The sequence below is a fragment of the Dreissena polymorpha genome, chromosome 15 (genome assembly GCF_020536995.1).
Source record: "Dreissena polymorpha isolate Duluth1 chromosome 15, UMN_Dpol_1.0, whole genome shotgun sequence".
NCBI classification, from domain to species: domain Eukaryota; kingdom Metazoa; phylum Mollusca; class Bivalvia; order Myida; family Dreissenidae; genus Dreissena; species Dreissena polymorpha.
This window is the reverse complement of record NC_068369.1, coordinates 65,183,522-65,211,276: the sequence shown is the minus strand read 5'-3', so window position 1 is coordinate 65,211,276 and position 27,755 is coordinate 65,183,522. Positions and strand designations below refer to the sequence as shown.

General features: G+C 34.1%; 1 protein-coding gene and 1 long non-coding RNA gene across 3 annotated transcripts in view; both read right to left on the bottom strand.

The window, feature by feature from the left end:
• Positions 1 to 27,755, bottom strand: part of LOC127859354 (uncharacterized) — a 60,541-nt gene that overhangs the window by 6,999 nt on the left and 25,787 nt on the right. Inside the window, exon 6 of one of the 2 annotated variants that reach the window (XM_052396706.1) lies at positions 13,366 to 13,389. The exons of the other annotated variant lie outside the window; for it this stretch is intronic. Within the exon in view, the coding sequence (XP_052252666.1) occupies positions 13,366 to 13,389 (24 nt within the window). The remainder of the gene's footprint in view (positions 1 to 13,365; positions 13,390 to 27,755) is intronic. 2 annotated transcript variants of the gene reach the window in all.
• Positions 19,850 to 21,685, bottom strand: LOC127859373 (uncharacterized). Its single transcript, XR_008039339.1, has 3 exons — positions 20,952 to 21,685; positions 20,506 to 20,691; positions 19,850 to 20,212 (listed from the first exon to the last, which is right to left on the bottom strand). It is a non-coding gene; the product is annotated as an uncharacterized LOC127859373 (long non-coding RNA).

The following is a 27,755-nucleotide window of genomic DNA, read 5'->3' as shown; positions in this document are numbered from 1 at the left end:
TAAAACAAAACATCATTGGCAAAGACAGTAATCTATGTCTCGAAAAAAAAATGGATTCAGGGGACAGCTTTTGAAGATAAATTTCACAATGTTATTACCCAGGATATAAAAGAAAATAATAAATGGCTAGCACTTCTTAAAGCACCATAAAAAGTAAAATCATTGTCAAAGACAGTAATCTATGTTGGGGAAAAATGCATTCAGGGGAGAATTTTGGAAGATATATATTTGCCTTCAGTAATATATGGAAAGTGGTTTTAAAGACATGACATTACTAATTGATTAGATCTGGGAATACCAGATCACATATTTTATCACCGTACGACACCGACACTGACACCCAATAATGCCAGTTAATCAGATCAGACAAAGAGCCAGAACACTGCATAAAAAGACAGATGCGGTCAAGGAACTAAGGTGGCGTCTTACCAGTGCACATTAAGGTCGCATTGGTCAGTACATGTGCACTGGTATATTGGGATAAAAATGATGTATTTGGTGAATACCTGGGCAACATGAGAATAAAGTTTACCTTAATTGGCTCAAAATTTAATTTTTCCCAAGAAAGGGCACAGGGGCAGCTAAGCATATACCGGTACATGCAGTCGTAAATAAAATACAGTTGTAAATAAAATACACACACAAGTATGTTGGATGATTTCCGCCAATTGTTCTGGCTTGTTGTCGGGTTTGACACTTATGAAAAGTTGCTTTCTATAACAGGCTGTGAATAAATTGACTACAAACTGATGACACAAAAAGTGGTTACATATCTTACAATACACTGAAAAGAAAAAGTTGCAGTCAAGCTAACAGTACACTGATACTATATTCTCATCTAAAAATACAGTAATTACTAACGTTTTCAGAAAATATAAAATTTCAGACACACCATTTTTTTTAGCCAAAATGATCATGTTTTGTGACTCCACACTTCAGACATACATGTTTTTGACCATAATTAATGCCAGTATATTTTACAGTGCTAATTTACCAGATTTCTGCCCTGTTTTCACTTATCTCAGGGTGCAGGATCAAGTGACTTTTGGGGGTTCCACTTTTTAACTTGATTGGATTTTACAAGACGGTAAGTGGTGTTTTATTTCAAAAAACTTTTTAAATCAAGTTTTCTTTAGAATTTCGACTTGTGCATAAAAGACAGATTTTTAGGCTGCTTATGGCAATGTCAAATACATCAGAATTACTTTATTTAATAAGCATGTGTTCTTGTTCACAATTTTTATTTTTATGCCCCCGAAGGAGGGTATATAGTGATCGGACCGTCCGTCTGTCTGTCCGTCTGTCCTTCCGTCACACTTTGCGTTAAGGTTTCGCGTTAAGATTTTGAAAAATGCTCATAACTTCTATGTCACTTCAGATAGCAACTTGATATTTGGCATGCATGTGTATCTCATGGAGCTGCACATTTTGAGTGGTAAAAGGTCATGGTCAAGGTCATCCTTCAAGGTCAAAGGTCAAATATATGGCTTCAAAGTGGCGCAGAAGGGGCATTGTGTTTCTGACAAACACATCACTTGTTTCCTGCATATGTTGTACACGGTTAATGGCCGGTTATGTTTCATGAAACGTAAAATTTGGTCACAGATTTTAGATGTATTCAAGGATTATATTCTTATACCTTTAGATATCAGCACAAAATGCAAGAAAAACTGTATTGTATGCACTATATATTTTTGCAAATGCATTTCAATAACTTGAGAAAAAAAAAAGTTCTTCTGTCCAGCCAGTGTGTAAACCCCTGAAAACCCCGTTGATTCTGCACCCTGTATCTGCTGATCCTTCTGTTTTTACAAAAGGATTAAGGTTATAAAACCCGGCAGATGAATGCCTGAGGGCAATGGACCATAACATTTGTGTTATAGAGGAAAATTATACAGTGTTAGGAAAGCAGTATGTTTATTTATTTATTTTTCTTTTAAAAATACTATTTCAGGTAAAAGATTGCAAATATGTGATGTTAAATTTATTTAAAACCAGAGAAAGGAGAGTTCAACATAATAAACATATGGCACATTGATTTATTGTTGATATATTTTCAAGATAATAATAAACAAACATACATAACATACCTGTCTCTAAACTTTCCAACATATGTATTGTGTGAATAATTTTAATATCTAACACAAAAACATAGAGTAATAATGGTTCTTCCGACAACATGTGTTCAACAAAATACTTTAAGAAATTTTAAGCACTTTTTCTTACTAAAAATTATCTGGTAGCAAAACAAACTGGAAATGATTTTAACTTCTTATTCTGACAATAAATTGGAAAACAACACTATAATTGAGCTTTATGGGCAAACAATACTTGAATTCTTCTTGGACGTGTAACATAAAGTAAAATTACAATGCCTTAAAGTTATAACTAGTACACATGTGTAGTCTATAAATAAAAGGTAAAGTATGCTTATCTTTAAAATACCTAGGCCAAGTTTGAATCTGGGTGAAATGGGGTAAACAACTAGATCACCAGGACTACAGCAATTCCAAGAACTCAGGTGAGCGCTTAAGGGCCATCATGGCCCTCTAGATTCAAGGTTGTACCTAATTATTTTTTAATGCGTAACAAGAGCTGTCTCCATCGGAAGACATATGCCCCCGAAAAATGCTTTTTCGAAACCTAAACGCAGATTTCGAAACCTAAACGCGGACCCTAGGTTCAAGGTCAAGGTCAAAAGGGTCAAAATTGCGAGCGTATGGGAAGGCCTTGTCCATATACACATGCATACCAAATATGAAGGTAACATCTAAAGAGACATAGAAGTTAGGAGCATTTTTCGAAACCTAAACACAAAAGTGTGGCGGACAGACAAGACAGACGGACAGACAGACATACAGACGGATGGACGGACGGACGGACGGAGGAACAGTGCAACTGCTATATGCCACCCTAGAGGGTATATGTTCATGATACATTAAAGGGACTGTCAACCACGAATGACGAAAAAGAAAAGTTCTAATATATCGTGTTTTTTTTCACAATTATTAGTTTATATTGATTAATATTTCACGACTGGTATATAACATTACTTGAAAAAAGTTTATATTTTCAGTATATTCGGTTATAAAATTTTGCGATGTGATAAGTGACATAACGATATACACACTTTAAATAACACAAGTAGATTGATCATTATTTATATATACAGTACAGCCAACGCGGCACAAACAAAATCCGCGGCTACGACACGGCAAGATTATTAGTATGCGGCAGCCGAATCGTGTGTTCACGCGGCGTTTCGCTGTGGCACTCTGCATCGCTCCGCGCAACGACGCCGAGTCTGTATTAACTCCGCGTACTTTTGCGGAGTAAATCCGCTGCATACGTACGCGGCGGATCGAGTGAAAAGATATCAACCTACATGTTCATACATGTATGCGTAGCGTAGAAACCAAGATTTACGCTGGTTTCATAATTATTATTTTCACGTTTTAATAAGCAATATGACAATGCCCTTTAACAAATTATCGTTGAATTAATTACGCGCAACTGTTAATGTTTCGTTCGATTATCAAATTATCATTATTAAATTTGAAATCCGAAACACACTTCCAAATTTTAATGCTAACGCGACCTTTGGCAAATTCTAGCATAAAAAAAACAGTGCTAAAATATCCTTTGTTTCATAAAAAGCGCGCAAAAATTATGCAGACATGTAGAACGTCATTTGGAAATTAGTGTGGGTGTATTTTGTGTTGTATAAATACATGAACATCACGTCAGGCGTAAATCGCGTATTCGGTGCAAAAAAAACACGCCCCGATTAGACGTTATTTCATCATCTCTATAAACAGTAACAAATGCCAAAATGTATTTGATACTTAAAGAAATATGGAGAATGTTTGTGTATCGTAAATATTAACCGGCATTTGCTTTAAAACTGGAATATACGGGTTATCGGGTAATTAGTAGTGATATTAACTGTATAATATGAACAAAATAAAACGTGTTTATATACGCATATTCAAACAATAGTTATAATAAGCTGATAATTAACAAAACAACAAATACGTCTTCACGGTCTTGATTATTGATGTGGCTTCAAACTGCTAATTTTCTCAACTTAAATGTTATAGCAAAATCAACATGCAATTAATTTATAAATCCACCATATGCTGGAGCCTTGACCACTAGTATAAGCGAAAACATAATTACGTGACCTTGTTTATGTGTGAAATACATACACTACGGGTGGGAAACAAACTTAATTGGCCAGACACATTAACTATGCTTACATGTATATGCTAATACAATCCGCGCACAAAAAAATTATTATGATTTTAATTATTATTATAATTGTTCTTTCAAAATTTGTTAACTACATGTAACTAATAATTATACAAAGATTTTTTATTTCATGATGCGCATCGACTCGGCATCATGTCGCGGATCGCGGCATGCCTCGGCGGACAGATGCGAAGCTTTGCGGCGAAATGCAACTTGCCGCAGCATACTGACGCGGCTTCAACGACTGACGCGGCATCGACTTGTTTCGCCTTGCCGCCGCGGATCTCGAAAAACGTTTGTTCCGCGTTGGCTGTACTGTATATATACAATTCACTACCCATGCACAATTTGCATTCCTGGGTTTACCGCATGACGATGATGATCAATCTACTGGCGTTATTTATAGTTAACTAGTAGCTACCTGGTAGACATACCCAGTAAAATGTTTTACCGAATATACTGAAAATATGAAAACTTAACAACTTTTTTTCAAGTAATATTATATACCAGTCGTGATATTTTAATCAATATAAACTGATAATTGTAAAAAATACATTATTTTTCAACTTTTATTTTTCTTTGTCGTCGTGGTTGACAGTCCCTTTAATGCGTTTATTATAAAATAAGCATATATAATTTGCAGCTTGTACCTGCAACAAATTTTTAAAAAGTGACAGCAAAAATTGAAAATGTTATATGATGTGAGCATCCAATCTCTAATATTGAAGAATCTAATAAAATGAAAGAAGTTCTAAACAAATCTGATTTCCACTTATCACTTCTACAAAATCCAAAATATTATTTGTAAAAAAATTGTTTCCATATACCTTTTAGGTTCTACCAATGCAAAGAAGATTACCTTTATTTATGTTACTTCTCTTTAACCGTTTCTAAATTAAATACAGATGCAAGGTATCAACAAACATTAAAAGTGCCATGATAATTTTTTACTCAAATATCAACAAAAAAATCTGTACACTAAATAAAGAACTGTAGCTGCTTCATTAATTCCAGCAAAACATTTATGCTTTACCCTAATGTTTTCAAATAAACCAATCCGATGGATAATCAATGCTGATTGCTACTGGCTTGAACATTATTGATGTATACAGATTTTGAATTTGCACAAATTCACATTTACAGAGTGATTTGCATTTTAAATTCATAACCCAAAAACTGTCAGTCAGCTAAGGGACAGCAAATTGAGATATTGTCATTTAATATTCACAAACATAAGAAAATCATATTTGCTGGAATTTCGTCTAGGTAATTTATAGAATATTAACAAAAATTTAGGGCTTGATCTCACATATCTACAAATGGAACTATAACAATTGAAATCTCAAATTAGGTCTACTTTCCAATTGGATTATTAATTATGATTTACTATAGCCGATCAATAAAAACAAGAAAAAAATCACTGATTGTAGCTGAAATGAAAACGGTTTACTCAGCGACAATGTCAGTAAAAAGAGTTGTCTTTGAAAAGACATAACAACTATATCACTATACATATCTGTGGCAATACAAACACAGGGCCGTACGCAGGATTTTTTGACTGGAGGGGGGGGGCCCAACCGGTGAGAATTTGGAAGGGGTACCTCCCTATTTATATAAAAAAAAAAAACATTGAATTTGGCACTTTGCAAGGTAATTTTAATGCTTATACAAACCTTATTTTGTGATATTAATTTATGGAATATAACAAGTAAATCAGCACATTTCGGAAGTCTTAAGCTTTAAACATTGGTGTGAATATGAAACTTACAGGTTTAAACTAATGACGATTATCCATATCACCTCTCTAATTGCTTCCACTTTTTTTTTTTCACAAATCAAAAACTTCAAAGTTTTTTTTTTATTTTTGAGAAAAAACCTTGCCTTTTTAAGGGGCAAAATTGCGCGAAACGCCTTATTTTTAGGGAAATAATGAAAGTCTAAAATAATCAATTTAACATATTTTACTGTTTTCAAACAAATTCAAGGCAACAGATAAATTAATAATTCAATATTTTTCTACACTGGATCAGGTTAACTAATATAATAAGATCGATTTGTTGTTTCAATTTTACTTATTTTTTTACCAATGAACCATTAATAGGTTGACATTATACTCAGTTCTCGGTACTCAATTATTTTAAATACTGAATTCTGCCAAATTCTTATCTGTTGCTGGACAAATTTATGAATCTGTATTTCTTTTCAACAAACATGTTAACTATCTATCTGTAGTCTTTTTTAGTGATTTCCGTTCAAAAATGATAAATACTCAGTTTTAATACCTTTGTCAGAGTTGATGTTCCCGTTCAAATTCAGGGCCCCATTCACAATGTAAAAAAGTACATAATATTCCCAATTGGGACCTAACAATTTCCATTTAAAGGTTTCCAAAAAAAAAATCAAACTTTTAGAGGGGAAATATACGTCTAGGGAATATGGCCCCTTCTCAAAGAAGGAAAAAAAACCTGCGTCAGCAATTATCAGACTATAGTCTACGACCTCCTGTAGCAGTTGCTTCCATTTGCTGCTATTCTTTCCTTGACTAATCAAATTACATGTTACATCAGCCATCGATAGATGAAGCATTCAGGATCACAATGGGGGACTGATCGCGGGTGTGTGTAGAAGGCGATAAGAAAACATTGCCTAGGGGCTTATCTCCATTGGCAAGCGCTAATCCCCTTGTTTATCAGGGACAATAAAACATAGCTGCTGTTTGTATTGAGGAAAAGTGTACTGTGGGCCTTTTCATGAGAGAAAATATTGCAGTGGGCCCATTATTTAAAAAAAAATCATAATTCCACAGCCAGCTGGGGGGCCCGGGCCCCTGGGCCCATGGCCTGGGTACGGGCCTGCAAACATGTCATTTAAATATAAGTTAGTATTATTTGTATAGACACTATATACATTGGACAGACTAAAACATTCTATTTGACAGAGTCAGGTAATCAGAAGAACAGTTGACACAATATAGTTCATTCTATAAGCTTGAGCATAAATGAACAGTAGTCTGAACATTTCACCAACGATATGTTGCCATCACTTATTGAATGGGACTTTAACCCACAATTTGTTCCCATCACTTAATATTGAATGAGACTTTCACCCACAATTTGTTGCCATTACTTATTGAATGTGACTTTCACCCACAATTTGTTGCTATCACTTATTGAATGTGACAATATATCTAATGACACAGTCTTTTAAGTATTTCATGGAATTTATTTTCATTAAAAATGTTTGAACATAATTTGCAACTAGAATACTTAAGATTCCTCATTTGTTTTAATGTATGCATGGTTTCACTAATGAAAGCCTATTAACAAGCTTCATAAATTTCAAATTAATCAGATCTTAAAGACTGATTGTTCCCAAGAAAACAGCATTATGTTTCCATGGCAACAGTGTGGTGTCTGAGACAGTTTCTCACTATGAGTGAAAACTTGTGTTAAGTACTCCAGTCATATCTTACCCATCTTTTTGCAAATCCATTGTCACAAAATAAACAGCGCGCTTACTTCCTGGGTCCTATTCACCTCTCTAAAAAATTCTGTAGCCAAATTCACTTTTCTTAAAGTTGGAATTCTGAACATCTAGGATATTTCATTGGTGATTTTGAGAAAGAGTTGTAGCCAAATGTGTACACACACGCACTCCGTTTTCCGAAACTATGAATAAGTAACAATATGTCCATCGCAACTGTTACACAATTGTTTGAGAGAGTGACAAAATCAAAGAAGTTCATTGCTGATCAGGCATCAACAAAAGTACTTAGCTTGAATGTGTTCTTATAGGCTGGTGATAAGTGCCAAACATGGTTTGAAATTGGTTGGTAAAAAATGAGATCGCTAATTGTCAATATAAATAATAACTGATGAACATTGCGACAAAAGGAGTTCTATCTCCGTGTATTGTGGTGTTTGCAAATTATATATATATATGTATATTGGGGCAAGGAAAATGCAAGTCAGATGTAATTTCCGTCCTGTTATCTACACAAACTTGAAGACATTGGCAGTCCACGCAGAAATATCATTTCCTCGGTTTAACAATAATTGGAAATTACTTATAAAACCAATAAGCAGATAACGTTAATCAATCCACACTTAAATTAGTTTGATAACACAGTTTGTTGACAGGATTCATTAATCATCTCTTTTACCAAACCAATTAGCGGATTAGACTTATAAGTTCAACAAGGTGCATGACGGGCTTAACCTATCACCTTGAATCGGGTGCTGATTGTCCGGGTTAACAATTAAATCGGGTGCCAATTGTCCTGGTTGACAAATTTACAAGGTGCAGACTGACTGTCCGGGTATGCAAAAAACACAGGGTGGCAATTGTCCGGATGCTGTTTGTCCGGATACCAGAACAAGCATCACTTTACAAACGTCAGGGCAAATTTGCCATGTCTGGATGGACGGACAAAACATAAAAAAGGACTAAAATTAGGACATAATTATATGGCATGCATTCCCTGATGACATTAGTCCAAGCAACTTGTGTGATACAAGGACTTCACTTCATAAATATTGAATGTTGTTGTTTTTTCCCATTGGGCTTTTTTTCATTTGGACAACCAAGCAATTTTATTAATATTTATTTATTATAATTTATTCCATTTGGGTGCCGTTTCTTATGAAAACAAAGCAAGTTTATCAATATTTAATGATATGAAATGAAAAATTTATTCCAATTGTGCTCTGTCTCTAAGGACAACCAAGATATTTTATATATATATTGTTGGGAGCCGTCTGTGGTGTATTCTTGTCAGGAATATTTCAATATTACTAATGTGTATTTACGTTTACTTATTAAAATGAGGAAAACAAGTCAGTTTCAAACTTCATTAACTTTTTATTCTTTAACGGCGAAATTCATAGACGTTATAATTTGCCAAGCACAAGGTATACATTAACAGTGCAACTTTCTTCAAGTTTCAAATACATAACACAGTGCGATAACTTCTCAGAAATAAGTCATATATTTAAACAACTCTCTCACGCTAGTGTCCAACACTCATTCTAAACAAGAGTTTAAGTTTTAAATAAATACGCAATCCTAAATATGTTATTATAGTATATCTTTTAAATTTCTCTTTTATATAGTTACATTAGTTCAATGAATTCAGTTTATATTAAGTTTTTCTTACAAGATGTTATGCCCTTGATGTTACGGCTTGACTGAATTAAATGACAAAGTTCCTGGACCCTTATATACTTGAGCGACCCAAAAAGTTGGTCGATGCCCCAAAAAAAGTGGGTCAGTGACCTAAAAAGTTGGTCATCGTGACGTCGATTGACCATAAACGCTCAAAATGACTTCACACAAAAATACACCACCATATTGGATTTTGAACAGAAATTTATGTAAAACAAACTATGGACGCTTAGAAAGATGGATACACCACTTTAAATAAGTACAAAACAGAGATTTCATCATATCTAAAAATAACCTGCTTCATGCTTAGTTGAGTCGCTGCCAGAAATAACTAAAATTCAACCACATTCAACATGACAAGATGGCTGCGACTAGATCAGAAATGTCTGTGATCTGACAATAACATACGAACAAGAGCACCGCTGGTGATAAGGGCCAAACATGGTTTGAAATTGGTTGGTAAAAAATGAGATCGCTAATTGTCAATATAAATAATAACTGATGAACATTGCGACAAAAGGAGTTCTATCTGCATGTATTGTGGTGTTTGCAAATTATATATATATATGTATATTGGGGCAAGGAAAATGCAAGCCAGATGTAATTTCCGTCCTGTTATCTACACAAACTTGAAGACATTGGCAGTCCGCAGAAATATCATTTCCTCGGTTTAACAATAATTGGAAATTACTTATAAAACCAATAAGCAGATAACGTTAATCAATCCACACTTAAATTAGTTTGATAACACAGTTTGTTGACAGGATTCATTAATCATCTCTTTTACCAAACCAATTAGCAAATTAGACTTATAAGTTCAACAAGGTGCTGACGGGCTTAACCGATCACCTTGAATCGGGTGCTGATTGTCCGGGTTAACAATTAAATCGGGTGCCAATTGTCCTGGTCAACAAATTTACAAGGTGCAGACTGACTGTCCGGGTATGCAAAAAACACAGGGTGGCAATTGTCCGGATGCTGTTTGTCCGGATACCAGAACAAGCATCACTTTACAAACGTCAGGGCAAATTTGCCATGTCTGGATGGAGGGACAAAACATAAAAAAGGACTAAAATTAGGACATAATTATATGGCATGCATTCCCTGATGACATTAGTCCAAGCAACTTGTGTGATACAATGACTTCACTTCATAAATATTGAATGTTGTTGTTTTTTCCCATTGGGCTTTTTTTCATTTGGACAACCAAGCAATTTTATTAATATTTATTTATTATAATTTATTCCATTTTGGTGCCGTTTCTTATGAAAACAAAGCAAGTTTATCAATATTTAATGATATGAAATGAAAAATTTATTCCAATTGTGCTCTGTTTCTAAGGACAACCAAGATATTTTATATATATATTGTTGGGAGCCGTCTGTGGTGTATTCTTGTCAGGAATATTTCAATATTACTAATGTGTATTTACGTTTACTTATTAAAATGAGGAAAACAAGTCAGTTTCAAACTTCATTAACTTTTTATTCTTTAACGGCGAAATTCATAGAAGTTATAATTTGCCAAGCACAAGGTATACATTAACAGTGCAACTTTCTTCAAGTTTCAAATACATAACACAGTGCGATAACTTCTCAGAAATAAGTCATATATTTAAACAACTCTCTCACGCTAGTGTCCAACACTCATTCTAAACAAGAGTTTAAGTTTTAAATAAATACGCAATCCTAAATATGTTATTATAGTATATCTTTTAAATTTCTCTTTTATATAGTTACATTAGTTCAATGAATTCAGTTTATATTAAGTTTTTCTTACAAGTTTTGGAATATTTAATAAACGATGTTATGCCCTTGATGTTACGGCTTGACTGAATTAAATGACAAAGTTCCTGGACCCTTATATACTTGAGCGACCCAAAAAGTTGGTCGATGACCAGTTTTTATGGCCCGACCAAGAATTCTTGGTCGCCTGCCCCAAAAAAAGTGGGTCAGTGACCTAAAAAGTTGGTCATCGTGACGTCGATTGACCATAAAAATGGTCATGAACGCTCAAAATGACTTCACACAAAAATACACCGCCATATTGGATTTTGAACAGAAATTTATGTAAAACAAACTATGGACGCTTAGAAAGATGGATACACCACTTTAAATAAGTACAAAACAGAGATTTCATCATATCTAAAAATAACCTGCTTCATGCTTAGTTGAGTCGCTGCCAGAAATAACTAAAATTCAACCACATTCAACATGACAAGATGGCTGCGACTAGATCAGAAATGTCTGTGATCTGACAATAACATACGAACAAGAGCACCGCCTTGCGGGTGCAGACCGCTCATCTATTTTTCTTTTTAAAGGTGAAGGGACCTATCTCAATTTTAATCACAAAGGAGGGAGGGGTGGAGTGGAGGGGGGTGTATAGTGTGTTCATTTATTACATTATCTTCCAAAAATGCAAAAAAAATACAAAAAAAATATATTTTTGTTTTTTTGGGGGGGGTTTCTTGGGTGGGATGGTTGGACGGTATTTCAAAAATAAAATTAAAAAAAAAATATTTGTGTTTTTTAACCATGTTTCAAAAAAAAAAAGTGTTTTTTTTAACCATGTTTACCATTCGGGGGATTCGGGGGGGGGGGGGGGGGGGGGGGGGGGGGGGGGGCGTGGGGGTGGAGTCTATTGTGGTTTGTCAGGTAAGAGTTGTTTTGTCAAAGTATCAATCAAATCTAATCATAAATAAATAAGTTATGGCAATTTTAGCAAAATTTAATAATTTGACCTTGAGAGTCAAGGTCATTCAAAGGTCAAGGTAAAATTCAACTTGCCAGGTACAGTACTCATATGATAGCATGAAATTATTTGAAGTTTGAAAGCAATAGCCTTGATACTTTAGAAGTAAAGTTGATCTAAACACAAAATTTAACCATATATTCAAAGTTATTAAGTCAAAAAAGGGCAAAATTGCGTAAAAATGACAACCAGAGTTATGCAACTTGTCCTTTACTGTCCCCATATGATAGTTTGTGAGTGTTCCAAGTATGATAGCAATATCTATGATACTTTAGGGGTGAAGTGGACCAAAACACAAAACTTAACCAAATTTTCAATTTTCTAAGTATAAAGGGCCCATAATTCCATCAAAATGCCAGTCAGAGTTACATAACTTTGCCTGCACAGTCCCCTCACGATAGTAAGTAAGTGTTGCAAGTATGAAAGCAATAGCTTTAATACTTTAGGAATAAAGTGGACCTAAACACAAAACTTAACCAAATTTTCAATTTTCTAAGGATAAAAAGAGCACATAATTCTGTCAAAATACCAGTCAGAGTTACATAACTTTGCCTGCACAGTCCCCTTATGATAGTTAGTAAGTGTTGCAAGTATGAAAGCAATAGCTTTGATACTTAAGGAATAAAATGGACCTAAACACAAAACTTTACCAAAATTTTCAAAACTTTTCATAAAAATTTGACAATTCATCACTCCGCTTCAATGTGGGTTCATACAATAGCTGTAAAACACACACCATTTCAAAAAGCACAATCAAAATATACAGGCTCTAAGCATTCTATAAAAGTGGCAGCAAGCATAGTTAAAACATGTAAATGGAATGGCATTACAACAATTTCCCTATTTTCAACAGGAATAATTAAATACAGTACATATTCACTGATGCTCAATTCTGCTCAATTCCTATCAGATTTAATTACTGAACGACAATGCATCCAAGACTTCACTACTGAGGATTACACGAAAAAACATTTGTCTCATTTTGGGCTATTTATGTCAAATACAAGCTGAGAGAAGTAACGTGGTAGATTCCATCACATCCAGGGTTTCACCGCTATAAGGCGTATTAAGTAGTCAACATTTGCCGTGGAATAAAAATTGGATAGTCATGAATAACATCTATTAATTTACACACAAAGCTCTTCCAAATCCAGACTAGCAATTACCATAACTATCTACGCCACAGTGCAAGCTTACCATATTTTATGGACTTTTCCACATCTTTTAAATAGACAAAAATGGCTATAATGACAAAATGACTACAACTAATGACAGAACATTTTGTTATAGGCATAGCAAACTTTTTTAAAAAGACATTTATCTTCTAAAATAAATTGACAACAACAGCACCAGGCGCGCAAGATACCCGAAATTAAGCCTCATTAAATTGACATATTCACATGATGATTAATGGCTGTTTTCAAATTTGTCAAAAATGATAAAAGCGCATTTTGTAATAAATAGATACCAAGAGACCAAACTATAATTACTTGAGATAAGTTCTTGTGTATTCTTCGGTTTACAATAATATAAGGTAGAGGTAAGTCTGAGAAACAGCACAGACAGTCCGGCCGGCCGGCCGAAAAAACGGACGGACGGACGGACGGTCGGACGGACGGACAGACGGACGGACAGACAGACAGACAGACAGACAGACAGACAGACAGACAGACAGACAAGACAGACAGACAAGACAGACAAGACAGACAAGACAGACAAGACAGACAGACAGACAGACAGACAGACAGACAAGACAGACAGACAGACAGACAGACAGACAGGCCAAAAACAATATACCCCCGATCATTCGATCCGGGGGCATAAAAAAGTGAACATAAAAGAGTACATGAGTGATTGATTTGTTAACTTCACAACAGATCATCAGAGATAGTTTGTTTGACTTTAGGAAAAAATTACTTTCCCTGATGTATTTGGTAAACCAATTTGGCAATATTCAGTGCCCTTATTCAGTGCCCAATTCAAAAATGTAAAGAGAAAAACAGGTAAACACATTTCCATGATGGTTAAATACATCATATCTGAGTGGTGACCTAGAGATAATCAGAAATAGTGATTTGGGTGAATTACATTTAAACTAGCACTTGCTTTCACTTGCACTTGCACTTGCTTGCAAAGTGATTCATTCTTGCGTAATTGAATTTAATGGTAAAAGGAAATTACTCAGCTTTATTATTTGTATTGTGACTTTTATGAGTATTGATGTCAAATAATATGTAATGATAACAACAGAGCCACAATGGCCCTCAATAATTACGCCCTCACCTGGGTTCAAAGACAGAAATCCTCAAGACTTGACCTGGGGATCTAGTTTTTGACCCGACATGACCCAGATTCAAACATGGCCTTCATAAGCAAACTATACATTCCAAGTCTAATTAAAAAGTGAGTCATTAATGTGGCCTCTAGAATGGAACCAAGTTTTTTTCTTAAGATTTGACCTGTTGACCCAGTTTTGGGATGCACCTGATGCAGATTCAAACTGCCGTGATTCCGTGATAAATGCACTTAAGTAGTAAGCAAAAAAGTCGCGAAATTCTGATGTGTAAAATTTCTGTATTCAAAAGGTGTTGTTTCAGGATTTACAACTGTTATATGTAAAGGTTCTGTTATTTTACATAATAATTATTTTTCAATGAATTGTTCCTGAGAATTACTAAAAGAAAACAATTACGATCTTTAGTATCAGTACAAAAGGTAACTTTTTAAAGTTTATCATCTGTTTTCACATAGCAAAGTACATTAACCCTTTGCATGCTGGGAAATTTGTAGTCTGCTAAAATGTTGTCTGCTGAATTTCTTAAATAAGCATTTTTTTCGATTTTTTTTTCAAACAATACTTTCAGAGTAGCAAACAGTTTGGATCCTGATCAGACGCCACGTTTTGTGGCGTCTGATCAGGATCCAAACTGTTTGCAAAGGCCGTTAAAATTTGGTTACAGCACTGAAAGAGTTAAAAGTCCTATGAATCCAAAAGCATACTTTCCAAGCATTATCTCCCAACTAATGTCATGTTAATTTTTATGGTAGAATTTATACCATCAAAGTCCATTTTCCATCTGAAAGTGATGGCATATAAAGCCTACATTTCTAATAAAAATGTACAATTCTGACATTAATTGTGATGAACTTAATTACCTGAAAAATGGAAATTTTATGTAAGACATCAGCATGATCATTTTTTGTTTCCAGTTTCAAAATAGTCTTTGCTCAGAACAGTTCTATAATTATCTTTACTTGGAAGATAAACTAACAGGGCATAGAGTATCAAATGATTATAAATACTGAATGTGTTAAAGGGACCTTTTCACAGACTTTGGCATGTTTTGAAGTTTGTCATTAAATGCTTTATAATGATAAAAGTAAACATTGGATCTAAAAAGCTCCAGCAAATAACAAACAAGAATAACATTAAAGACACTTTTTTAAGTAACCCTCAACTGGGCTCCAACCACTGATCCCTGGAGCCCTGGAGTAAAAGCCAATTGTTTAGACCACTTGGCCATCCGTGCTCATGCAATGAGTGCCGTATTTTAGACTTTATATAAGCTATAATCGTGGAATCACAAAATATAATGACAACAACAGAACTCTCCAAATTATTCAATCGTTTTGCGTTGCAACACTTGAAAATTTTCAGGTTTTTAAATCGTCAAAAGATGCATATAATAGATATTTTAAAGCATGGTAAATGTTCAGTATTACTGTTTCCTCACAAATATCATAATTAAAATGATAATTTGCAAATTTGAAACAATTTTTTTTATTTTTGTCAATTTACCAAAATATGAAAAGGCCCCTTTAATACCAAGAGCTGTTTCCGAGAGATCAAGCTTGACTACTCTTCTGCATTGATCGTGTCATGTGCATTTCATGTCTCCTCATACATTGACCGCACTGACATATTAAAGTTAAACATCTGCTGTAGTTTTATTTTAATATAGTGTAAACATAATAAAGCTCAAAATATACAACTTAAAACAAGAAATGTGACCATACCAATAAATCAGATATTCAAATTTTAATTTCATTTAAAATCAAGGTCTTTAAGGTCTTTAAATGTAGTGCTTCTTACTTAATAAAAGTACAGCACAATAACTTCTGTATTTTTATTTTTAGTAACAACAACCTGGACCAAATGTAATCCCACCCTTACATTGACACCAACAACAAAATAACAGCACAATGCTTGCATCTGAAGTAAGGTTATTGAGTGGACACTCTTTTTCAATATTTAACCCTTTATCACTTAGATACGTATTTTCACGCAATAGTAGTCACATGGAAAGTTATATTTAATTAAAAACCTTTATTACTAAATTTAAGTTTTAAAGGTGTCATTTCCAACCCTTAATTACTGATGAGCAGCAAACAGCCTAAAACCTGAACAGACTGCGAGTTACTCATAGCCATTTTCACTTTGCTTCTAAGTGGGAAAGAGTTAATTACAGGGACCCCAAACTCACTGGCCCCCAATAGAAACCCTCCTTAGATCACCTGTTTACCTACCTACGCATAAGATTTAAGCAACATATCTCTATCCTAATTGAAGTTATTGAGCAGGAACTTAAGACATACTGTAAGCAACAATCACCTTGACCCCACATAACAAACCCCCATGCTAAGTTTGTATGCCACCGAGAGATGGGAGTGTTTAATGCCCCCAAACGTTGAACTTCATTTCATAATTACACAAAGTACAATAAGGGACATAATTCTGCAAAATTTCAGGTCAAAATAATGGGCCTTATTCAGTGACCTTGAGCAATCATCCAGAAAGGCATGTATGCACTTTCTATTTATTATCTGTAGTGGTTATAGAGAAATGTGCTTGTTTCAAACTTAAAACTTCAACCTAAATTTTAACTGAATTTCACGCTAACATTACCCTGACTTTTCTTAGAACAAATGCGGCAACAATTATGCTGAATGGTACTGGGTGCAGATCAGTGACAACATTATAAGACACCTTAGTTATTGCCAGACATTGCAAGTTTGAGTAACATGTGTCTGATGGCTTAGGTGAACTCTAAATGGTCCATGCAGTTTCTATTTAATGTGTTAAAAGGCTTGTATCTGAAAGGTCTAGTCCACAAAGTACAGAATAATGTGCTGAAAAATAATAGTGATAATTGGGTAAAGAGGAAGCCTAACAATACAAATGATGGACATTTCAAATTTTCAAACTAGTCTTACATGACAGTGAAAATAATAAAATGAAGCCAATAAAAGTCTACAATACACCTACTTGTAAGATTTGTGACTGTGCTTGATTTATATCAAAGGGACACAACTCAACATCCTACCATTTACATGGATAATTAAGTAAAAGGTAATGTCAGTGCATTGTACATCAAAATTGTTCTTTGTTTCAACAATTACAAAGACATGCAGTTATATTATCTGAATGCACAGCAATAAAACTATCATAACTTATTTTCTAGACAGGCTGTTGAGTATAAAACAGATTTAATTTCTTTCTCTCATGGCTTTCGTGGTAACAGCTGAGCAACAAGAAAAAATTCTAAACTGTATGAAAAAAGTAAGGAAAAGAAACACCTGTTAACATAGCAGAATTGTTTCTAAAAACAGACTTTCAGGAAAATCAAAGAATAACCTCCAGTGCAATGTATTGAGTTCAGTGCGTTTATACCAGTGGAAGACATATACTATACCAATTTTCTTGTAAAATTATGATAAAAAAGTGATAATTCAAAACTAACATATCCATGGTTTCATTTGAATATCTTACTGAAAATATGGTTTTCTTAGGAAAAAACAGTATAATAGCAGTCTGTGCGAAAAACTTGTTTAGACTGCAGTCCTAAGGACTATGACCCATGGAGAATTGTATAGCCTGAATGATTGCTTTATAGTCTGATATACAAACTTCATCATTTCTTATATCTTTGCTTAAGTTCATCAATAAATAATTAAAAGATATGTACGCAAGTCGTTCCAACGAGTTTTGTTCATGGGCACAGGGGCAAAGACCACAGTTCCCCGTCTGTAGATCTGCCGTGGAATCATATGGAATTCTATGGAAATCGTTAGATGGAATTCCGTGGAGTATTGGCACTAACTTTCCATCCGATTCCATGCAATCAATGGAAAAGTAAAAAAAAAAACAGAAGGAGGACTTGATATGGGATGGAATTCCATAAAATGCCGTGGAATTCCATAGAATTCCGTGGCATTCCATATATGCCGTGGAATTCCATATTATGCCGTGGAATTTCATAGAATGCCGTGGAATTCCATAGAATGCCGTGGAATTCCATGGAACGCCGTGGAATTCCATGGAACGCCGTGGAATTCCATGGAATGCCGTGGAATTCCATGGAATGCCATGGAATTCCATAGAATGCCGTGGAATTCCGTGAAAAGCTATGGAATTTAATAACAAGCTGGAATAAAATAGAAAAAAAACAGATTATAGATCAAAGGCATTTTATTGATTTTGAAAAACAAATGTGAATGTAACTAAAGGTTTCATCATAGCAGTTAAACAAGAACAAGATCTGGCATCAATCATTAACCACACACATGCAGTCACAGTACATATTCAAAAATGAGTGGTTTTACATTTTCATAAAGTACCAACTCTCTTAACCACAGGCATGCATGCACACATTCAAAAACACATCCATAAACATGCACGCATATACAGGTGAGAAAAGAAAAACTTATTAAAGGCACAATATAAAACATAGAAGTAGAATTTTACATTTCTCTTATGACAAGTATACTTCCTTTCCCTTCTCAAAAAAGTGTGTGAAATGTACGTTTTACGTACGTTTTGCGTGCGTTAAACGTGGCGGTATTGGCACTGCGTTTTTTGTGCGCTTTTTCTTACCGAGTGAGTTTTTAACAAAAACAAACAAACAAGAAAATGTGCGCTTTTTGTGGATAAATGTGCGCTTTATGTGCGTTAAACGTGTGCTTTTTATAAGTGTGTTCAATGTGCGCTTTTATGTGCGTTAAATGTGTGTTAAACGTGCGCTTTTTATATAAGTGCGTTTTTGACTACCATATATGTGTGTAAAATGTGCGCTTTTAAGTGTGTAAATGTGCGCTTTTTGTGAGTTAAATGTGCGCTTTTTGTGAGTTAAATGTGCGCTTTTTTTATTTAAAAAGCGCACATTTAACTCACAAAAAGCGCAGTTATAACCCACATAAAAGCGCACATGTGTGTTAAAGTGCGCTTTTATGTGCGTTAAACGTGCGCTTTTTATAAGTGCGTTTTTGACTGCCATTTATGTGTGTAAAATGTGTGCTTTTAAGTGCGTTAAATGTGCGCTTTTTGTGAGTTAAATGTGCGCTTTTTTATTTAAAAAGCGCACATTTAACTCACGAAAAGCGCAGTTATAACCCACATAAAAGCGCACATGTGTGTTAAATGTGCGCTTTTATGTGCGTTAAATGTGCGCTTTTTAAATAAAAAAGCGCACATTTAACGCACGTTAAGCGCAGTTATAACCCACACAAAACGCACAATTTACGCACATGAATGGCAGCAAAAAACGCACTCACAAAAAGCACACTTGTGCGTTAAAGGTGCATCTTTTGCCTTAACAGTTGATTCAATTATATGCTGTTAAAAGATTTTTTTAATTCAGATATGCAATAAAAACCAATAATTATATAAACATATATATTTGTGTATTTTAATAATTACAAGATAATTCAATTTTATACTTTAATGTACACCAACATTTTTTAACATACATGAGTAATTAAATATCAATGGCAATTTGATGAAATAAATATAAAGATAATTTGATTATAAATAAACAAAAAATAATAGCATACTATAATAACATGTACAGTATATACACACGAACAGCTATATACATAAGAAAGATGCATATCAATCAAGGCCTTTCAGCATTTCTTTGAGGCAGCGGAGTGCAGCTCTCATCTTTCTCTCCAAGTCTGCCACCAGCCGGTCAAACTTCTTTGCAACTATTATACTGTCATGGCCTTTGCGCGATGCGTCTCGTGCATATTTTCATTTGATCAGGTCCTGAAAGATATTTTATAATGTAAGTGTTGAATATTGCTGTTATGGTAATCTTGTTGCTATAAAAATTATAAATTTAAATCAAAACTAGTTTGTTTGCTTGTTGTTTTTGGTTGTTTATTTTGCAATTTTAAACCCCTGATCACATGTGACTTAACGCTTTTCATAAATAAATACGTTTGATACAAAATACTGTTCGAAAATGTACCAAGATACGTGGTCTCATTTTGCTGTGTGGACTGGTCGGAAGTGTGACACCTTTAAAATGCAATAACCAGTACCCTGTATAGTTTTACCTCTAAACAAATCCAGCTTTTCTTGGTCAAGGAGAGGGCGCGGTTTTCCCACTACTGTTCTCCTCATGTCGGCCAGCTTGTGCAGGGTAAAACCTGGTATTCAAGTCCATACATCAGGTAGTCTCTCTTTTGCTCCTTTTTTTGGCAGGCGATGCGATGATGCACATTCTTTCCATGGGGTTTAACCTTTTAATTTAAAAGTTTTCATTTAATATGGGGGAAAAATCTGTTCATTAATGACCAAAAATAGGTATAAATAACTTTAAGATGACAATAACCATAAAATACAGCCATAATAATTCAAATGGTGTTGTTTTTTTCTTTAAAATTGCATTACATTTACTCATCCATTTACATTTCCCAGTGACAATACATAAATTTGATAATGATCATAATTAATTCAATAAACTAAATAAAAAAAGGGATGCAGAATTGAAAATACGAACCTGTTACAACAGACTGTTCTTCAGTATTCCAAAAATACAGGCAGTTGTTGAACTAGACCATATCACTTTATATGTCTTTAACCACCCACTTTTAATCTCCTTTATTGTTGATTTACACATTGTAGTAAATACACATTTTTTTCATCACACAATACTTCATGCTGAAAGTATTTCAAGACATTTTACACTAGAATAATAAGTCTTAATTCTAGCTTAAAGTCAGTTGCTGATGCTGCTTGTTTTCAAAAAATAACTTCCTATCTGCGGTTCTCAAATAGATGGTGCCTGAACAAATCAAAAGTATATCAACACCCCTTAGTTAGGCTTAGATGGAGGACTGATAGGGACTGGCTATTCTCTTATCTGATACCATGCTGTGTCTAAGCCAAAAATTGCATAATTTGAGAAATACTGATAAGGCAGTCATTTCAACACCAAAATATTTATTGAATAATACACAGCACCCTTAACACATTATATTTAATTGTAAATATTTAAATATAACATGCTGAATGGTTTTAGCAAATAATATTAATAGTATAAATATTATTTTAATTGCCTTTTAAAATGTATGTTTATGGTCAATGTGGTAGACATTAATTGTATTAGGGTATAAATATCAGTATAAGAAAGTTCAAATACTTATTTATGTTGAGGAAATATAATTGATACTATCAAGCCCACATAATACTTTTGACACTTTCAATATTTTTAATTAGTTACGCACAGTCTGATTTAGGTGGAATTTTTTAGAAATGTTTGAGATTAAAACGTAAGCAATAGGTATGCATTGAAATTGTATGATAAAGTATGTAAACATTAAACAGGTTAATATGGACAACCAGTAAATTTATTCAAACTGCCCCTTATATTATTACAGGTTACTGAGATATATGTCTATGTTTAATCATTTGATGTAAATAAATTGTTAGAGCCTGCAACAATTTTGTTTCTTGTTCAATTTCTGTACAACATTTGCTAAACGGTTGTTAAAGACGCACTTTTTAAGAAGTGTGTTAAACATGTGTCTTTTTAGATACATCCTTTTAAAACAGATCATATGATAAAAACGCACTTATGAAATAAAAGACTAACTTATGCTTAAAAAAGACGCACATCAAAATAGAAAAACGCACTTTTGTGAGAAAAAACCCACATCTGTAAACCTTAAAACACACTTCTTAGATAAAAGACGCACTTCCTAAATAAAAGACGCACTTCTTAGATAAAAAACACACATTTTGCTCACATCTACACTCAAAAGCGCACTTACAGATGAAGAAAACACACAAAAAAACGCACTTCCTAAATAAAAGACGCACTTCTTAGATAAAAAACACACATTTTGCTCACATCTACACTCAAAAGCGCACTTACAGATGAAGAAAACACACAAAAAAAAACGCACTTTTTCACTAAAATAACACACTTGAATAGAAAAAACGCACAAAAAGCGCACTTAAATGCACTTTTGAACACTGAAAACGCACATATTAACAAAAAACACACAATGAACGCACTTTTAAGTGCGCTAAATGTGTGTTTTGGTAAAAAGTGCATTTTTATTTGACAAGGGTTCTCACATATGTTCATAAACACACACAATTACATGCACACACACACATCACGCACAATTGTTCTAGAGTTTTTTCTCATAAATTTTAACGTTCAACAACTGTTCCTTATTAATTCTAGAACACTTTCAGTATGATAACAGAAGTTCAGTTCTAGTTGATGTGTTCCAGTACAATTCTAGAAAAGTTCCGAAGGTTAACTTTAAATATTTAAGTCTGAAACCAACTTTCTAGAAAACAAATTCCCATGCAGACAGCCAGTATTCAAGTACTGAGCATATTTAATAATAATACATAACAAATTAACAACTGTTGTAAACTTGTTATTTATTATACTATGCTCAGTACTGTTGAACATGGACTTAATTCAATTATCCAAGTTTCAAATTCCTAAATTAAAAAACAAACAAATAAATTAAGACAAAAAACAAACACAAAATACAATTCACAAAATGAATAACTGGTCTTTTTTATACAAGAAGTAACCAAAATAAAACATGTCACCAGCAACAGACTGCCAGGCTTAACACAGAGGCCAGTTTTTAAAAATGTTTGTCCAAGTCTTCCACTGCCATTTTCCTTTTCTTCTGAGAATATTGAACACCAGTCACTGCCTCCGGGTCCTTTTTGGTATGAGGTACATTGTATACTGCTCACATGTGCTCTACAGAATAAAAAATCATAAAAATGTCTAAAGCAAAGAGTTATTTACATTCAAACTATAACAAGAGATTGCAAAGCAATATGGTCCCCTACCTGTTAAACTTCACTATTTTAAGTTTGTTAAATATATTTGTTGCCATAGCAACCAGAATTCTTGCATTATAAACAACATGAAATGACGTGCAAAATGTCCTTATTGTCATCTGTTCATGTTTCAAGTTTCATGAAAAAATACTTAGAACTTTTAAAGTTATCCCAGGATCCAGAAAAGTGTAACTGACTTAGACCAATATATTGAATTTCAAAAAGACAAAATACTTTCAGGTGGTTAACATTAAATAACTTATCTAGCCCAGGGCATGACAATATTTACCATGAATTTGTGGCCCTGTAAGTCCTCTAGGTAAATGCGCTTAAAGAGCCGCTTTGCTGTTGGATTATTTCCCTGCCAAACTCTGCAGTATCTTCCATCAACTGGTCAATGGTAATTAAAGCACATAATGAAAATGTATAGGGAACGTAATTCATGAATTGTTTTAAATATTAAGTTGTTAAATGGTCTTTAGAAAGAGAACTAAAAACGAAGTGAATACATCGCAAAGCAGTAAGCATAACTTAATTTGTTGGTATGATTAGTACAAATTTATTATTGCTATAATTAGAATGATGTGTAATTCTATTGGTATGAAAATGCACACTCAGATACCTAAAAACCAATTCCATTGGTTTAATTTTTTATTTACAAGCAAATACGTTGAATTGATATCCCCCGCCACCATGCTTCTGGACACATAAGTATTATATTTGACACTCAAACAAGCATTTTTTAAAGATACAAAGGGCCATAACCCCGTTTTTAACAGATGGTGTACAATTCCATTTGGCGTGCATCATCCTCTTATCCATATATATACTCGAACCAGGTTTCAATGAAATCCGCCGAAGAACTTCCAGGATATGGCCTTGGACACACAAAAAAGCATTTTTTCAAGATACAAAGGGCCATAACTCTGTTATTAACTAATGGTGTACAATACCATTTGGCATGCATCATCCTCTTATCCATATACATACTCATAACAAGTTTCAGTGAAATCTGCCAAAACACTTCCAAGATATGGCTACGGACGGATGGAAAGACGGACAGACGGACGGACAGACAACGCCAAAACAATATTCCTTCGCCTATGGTGGGGGATAATAATAAACATTAACACCATTAATGAGCATTGAGTGCTCAACATGCACAGTACAAAACTTCCTTAGCCTCAGTTCCATAACCTTGCATGATAAAATTCCAATACTACATTCAACGTTATTAATTTCTCCACATAGGTCTTATTACTTCCTTTTTCAACCTGCAAACTCCACTAAGTGAAAATTTGGGTGACAGCTGCTTTTAAACTAATATTTGCCATACTAAAACCTCAAATATCACATAAAAAGGTCTACAATAATGTCATAAGAAGATTAAATTTAAAGGAATATTTAGAAATAATAAAAATCACAAACCTTCAGTTGTTGTTCTATTCCTAGACAGACTACTCAAACACTGTATGCATCACTCTTTAGCAATATTTTATGTCACTTTCCAAATGATATAAATACATAAGTATTTTAAGAAAGTGTTTTTAATGGAAAAACTAATGAACTCTTCTGTTTGTTAAATTTTTTAACTTTATTTTAACAAGTTAAACCAGTACATTGTCCACCATGTTTCATGTTTCAATCTAATAGGTAAACTTTCTGTATTTGAATTCAGCCAATTAGAAAAGGCTGTTATATCTTATAACCAATAGATTTGCAGCAAACATACCCAACATCTGATGAACAACACATGCTTGGCTTATCAGATAGATTGTTATTTGACAACCTGGACTGGCTAAGTTTGATATTGAGAAAAAACAGTGTGTATACCACTTGGACAGGGTTAAGGAATTTAAACTTGTAGAAATTGCTTTGAAAGTAACAACTACTCCTACTTCTGCAGAACTACTACTTTAATTACTACAGCATTAACAACAACACCAACAACAACAACAGCAACAATAACAGCAGCAACAACAACAGCAGCAACAGCAGCAGCAACAACTGCTACTACTGCAACAACTGCTACTACTGCTACTTCTATTGCTACTACTATTGCTACAGAAACTGTTTATGCTACTACTTCTACTACTACTACTACCACCACAACCTCTACTGATATAAAAAACACTACTGCTACTACATCAATTACTACAACAACAACACCTACTACAACAACAACAACTACTACTACTAATACAGCCACTACATCTACAACTATTACTACTACTGCTGCTGCTGCTGTCGCTACTATGAAGTCTATTTGGCTATTTGTAAGTGTAAGGTGTTGTATATGTGTTCTTATTCCCCATTAGAACTTTTGTAGAACTTACTGGTTCTTAAAGCGTTCTAGATGTGTTCTAGAACTACATTTTAAAACATTTTTAGAAATTTTTGACCATATTTTGTCCTTGAAATGTTCTAAAAAGGTTCTTGAAATAATTGGAACAGTTTCAGTCCTAAGCCATTTTCCACAAATGTTCTGGATTTATTCTAAAAAACCTGTTTTGGAACAATTCCAGAACATACGTTTTAGAACACAAATATGGAACAGTTCCAGAACTGTTCCAATTTCTAGAACAAATTTATAATTATCTTTATTGCATTTTCTTTCAAATACAAAATACATGATGCAAATAAATTCATACATGTATTAAACTACAAATACATTTCAGACAACCAGCGAAAATTTTCTAAGTTATTTTCCATTGATTTCCATCCAAGAAAATGTATAAGTTATTTTCCATAACGATTTCCGTTGAAAAAAATGGCTAAGTCCAACTTTCCATGGTGTTTTCCATACATTCCGTGGAAATGCATGGAATTTTAGTCGAGATTCCGTGGAACTCCATAACAGCTTCAGATGGAAAATTGGCAAGTGGATGGAATTCCATCAAATTCCATGGATTTCCATCGATTTCCGTAGAATTCCATAATATTTTCTATGGAATTCCATAGAAAAGTGCTAATGACTATGGCAGATCTACAGACGGGTCAGCAAAGAACATTTTAGATACTTTACTCTGCCATGTTTTATTCATAACTTTATTCATAATTGTCATTCTAACAAGAAACCGTCGGAGACGGGTGATGCTCCCCAAAGTTTTTTTTTGTCACAATATTGCACTATATATTCAGATAAAAGGAAACATCTTGAGGGCACAGTAGTTGGGGAGACAAGAATTTTTTTAATAGACATTTCAAAGGGCCATAACTCTGTGAAAAATCATCCGACCAGAACCCGCTGATAATATGCACATCTCCTCTTGGTAGTGAAGCTTCTCATAAAGTATCATTGAATTCCGGTCATTAGTTGCTGAGAAATAGCCCGGACAAGAATTGCACTATTTGTACAGTAAATGGAAAATTTCAAAGGGCCATAACTCTGTGAAAAATCATCCGACCAGAACCCGCTGATAATATGCACATCTCCTCTTTGTAGCAAAGCTTCCCATAAAGTTTCATTGAATTCTGGTCATTAGTTGCTGAGAAATAGCCTGGACAAGAATTGCACTATATGTACAGTTAATGGAAAATTTCAAAGGGCCATAACTCTGTAAAAAAATCATCCGGCCAGAACCTGCTGATAATATGCACATCTCCTCTTGGTAGTGCAGCTTCCCATAAAGTTTCATTAAATTCCGATCATTAGTTGCTGAGAAATTGCCCGGACAAGAATTTCACTATATGTACAGTTAATGGAAAATTTCAAAGGGCCATAACTCTGTGAAAAATCATCCAACCAGAACCCGCTGATAATATACACATCTCCTCTTGGTAGTGAAGTTTTCCATAAAGTTTCATTGAATTCCGGTTATTAGTTGCTGAGAAATAGCCGGGACAAGAATTGCACTATATGTACAGTTAATTGAAAATTTCAAAGGGCCATAACTCTGTGAAAAATCATCCGACCAGAACCCACTGATAATATGCACATCTTCTCTTGGTAGTGAAGCTTCCCATAAAGTTTCATTGAATTCCGGTCTTTAGTTGCTGAGAAATAGCCCGGACAAAAATTTTACACGGACGGACACACGGACGCACAGACGCACAGACACACGGACACACGGACGGACACACGGAGGGACAGAGGAAGCAGCGACTATATGCTCCCCCCAAAATAAATTTTGGGGGAGCATCATAAAGAAAAAGACAAAAGTATTTGAGACTAAGTGTAAAAATGAAAATACACTGTATGTTTAGTTTCTCTTCAGTGCCCCATGTTGTAATTAATAACACACGTGGCAAGAAAAGAAACTAACAGACTATAAGTATTGACACTGACCAATTCACATCTGCAGCAGAAACGCATTTCACACTTCTTCTGCAGTGCTTTCTACAGTTTATTGATTGTTAATAATACAGTAGCTTAACCATGTACTTGGAAAATAAATAACTGATAATTAAACTGATATTAGACTGACTCCTATTCAAAAATATAAACGAAGTAATACACTTATTTTTTACCCACCGCCATTAC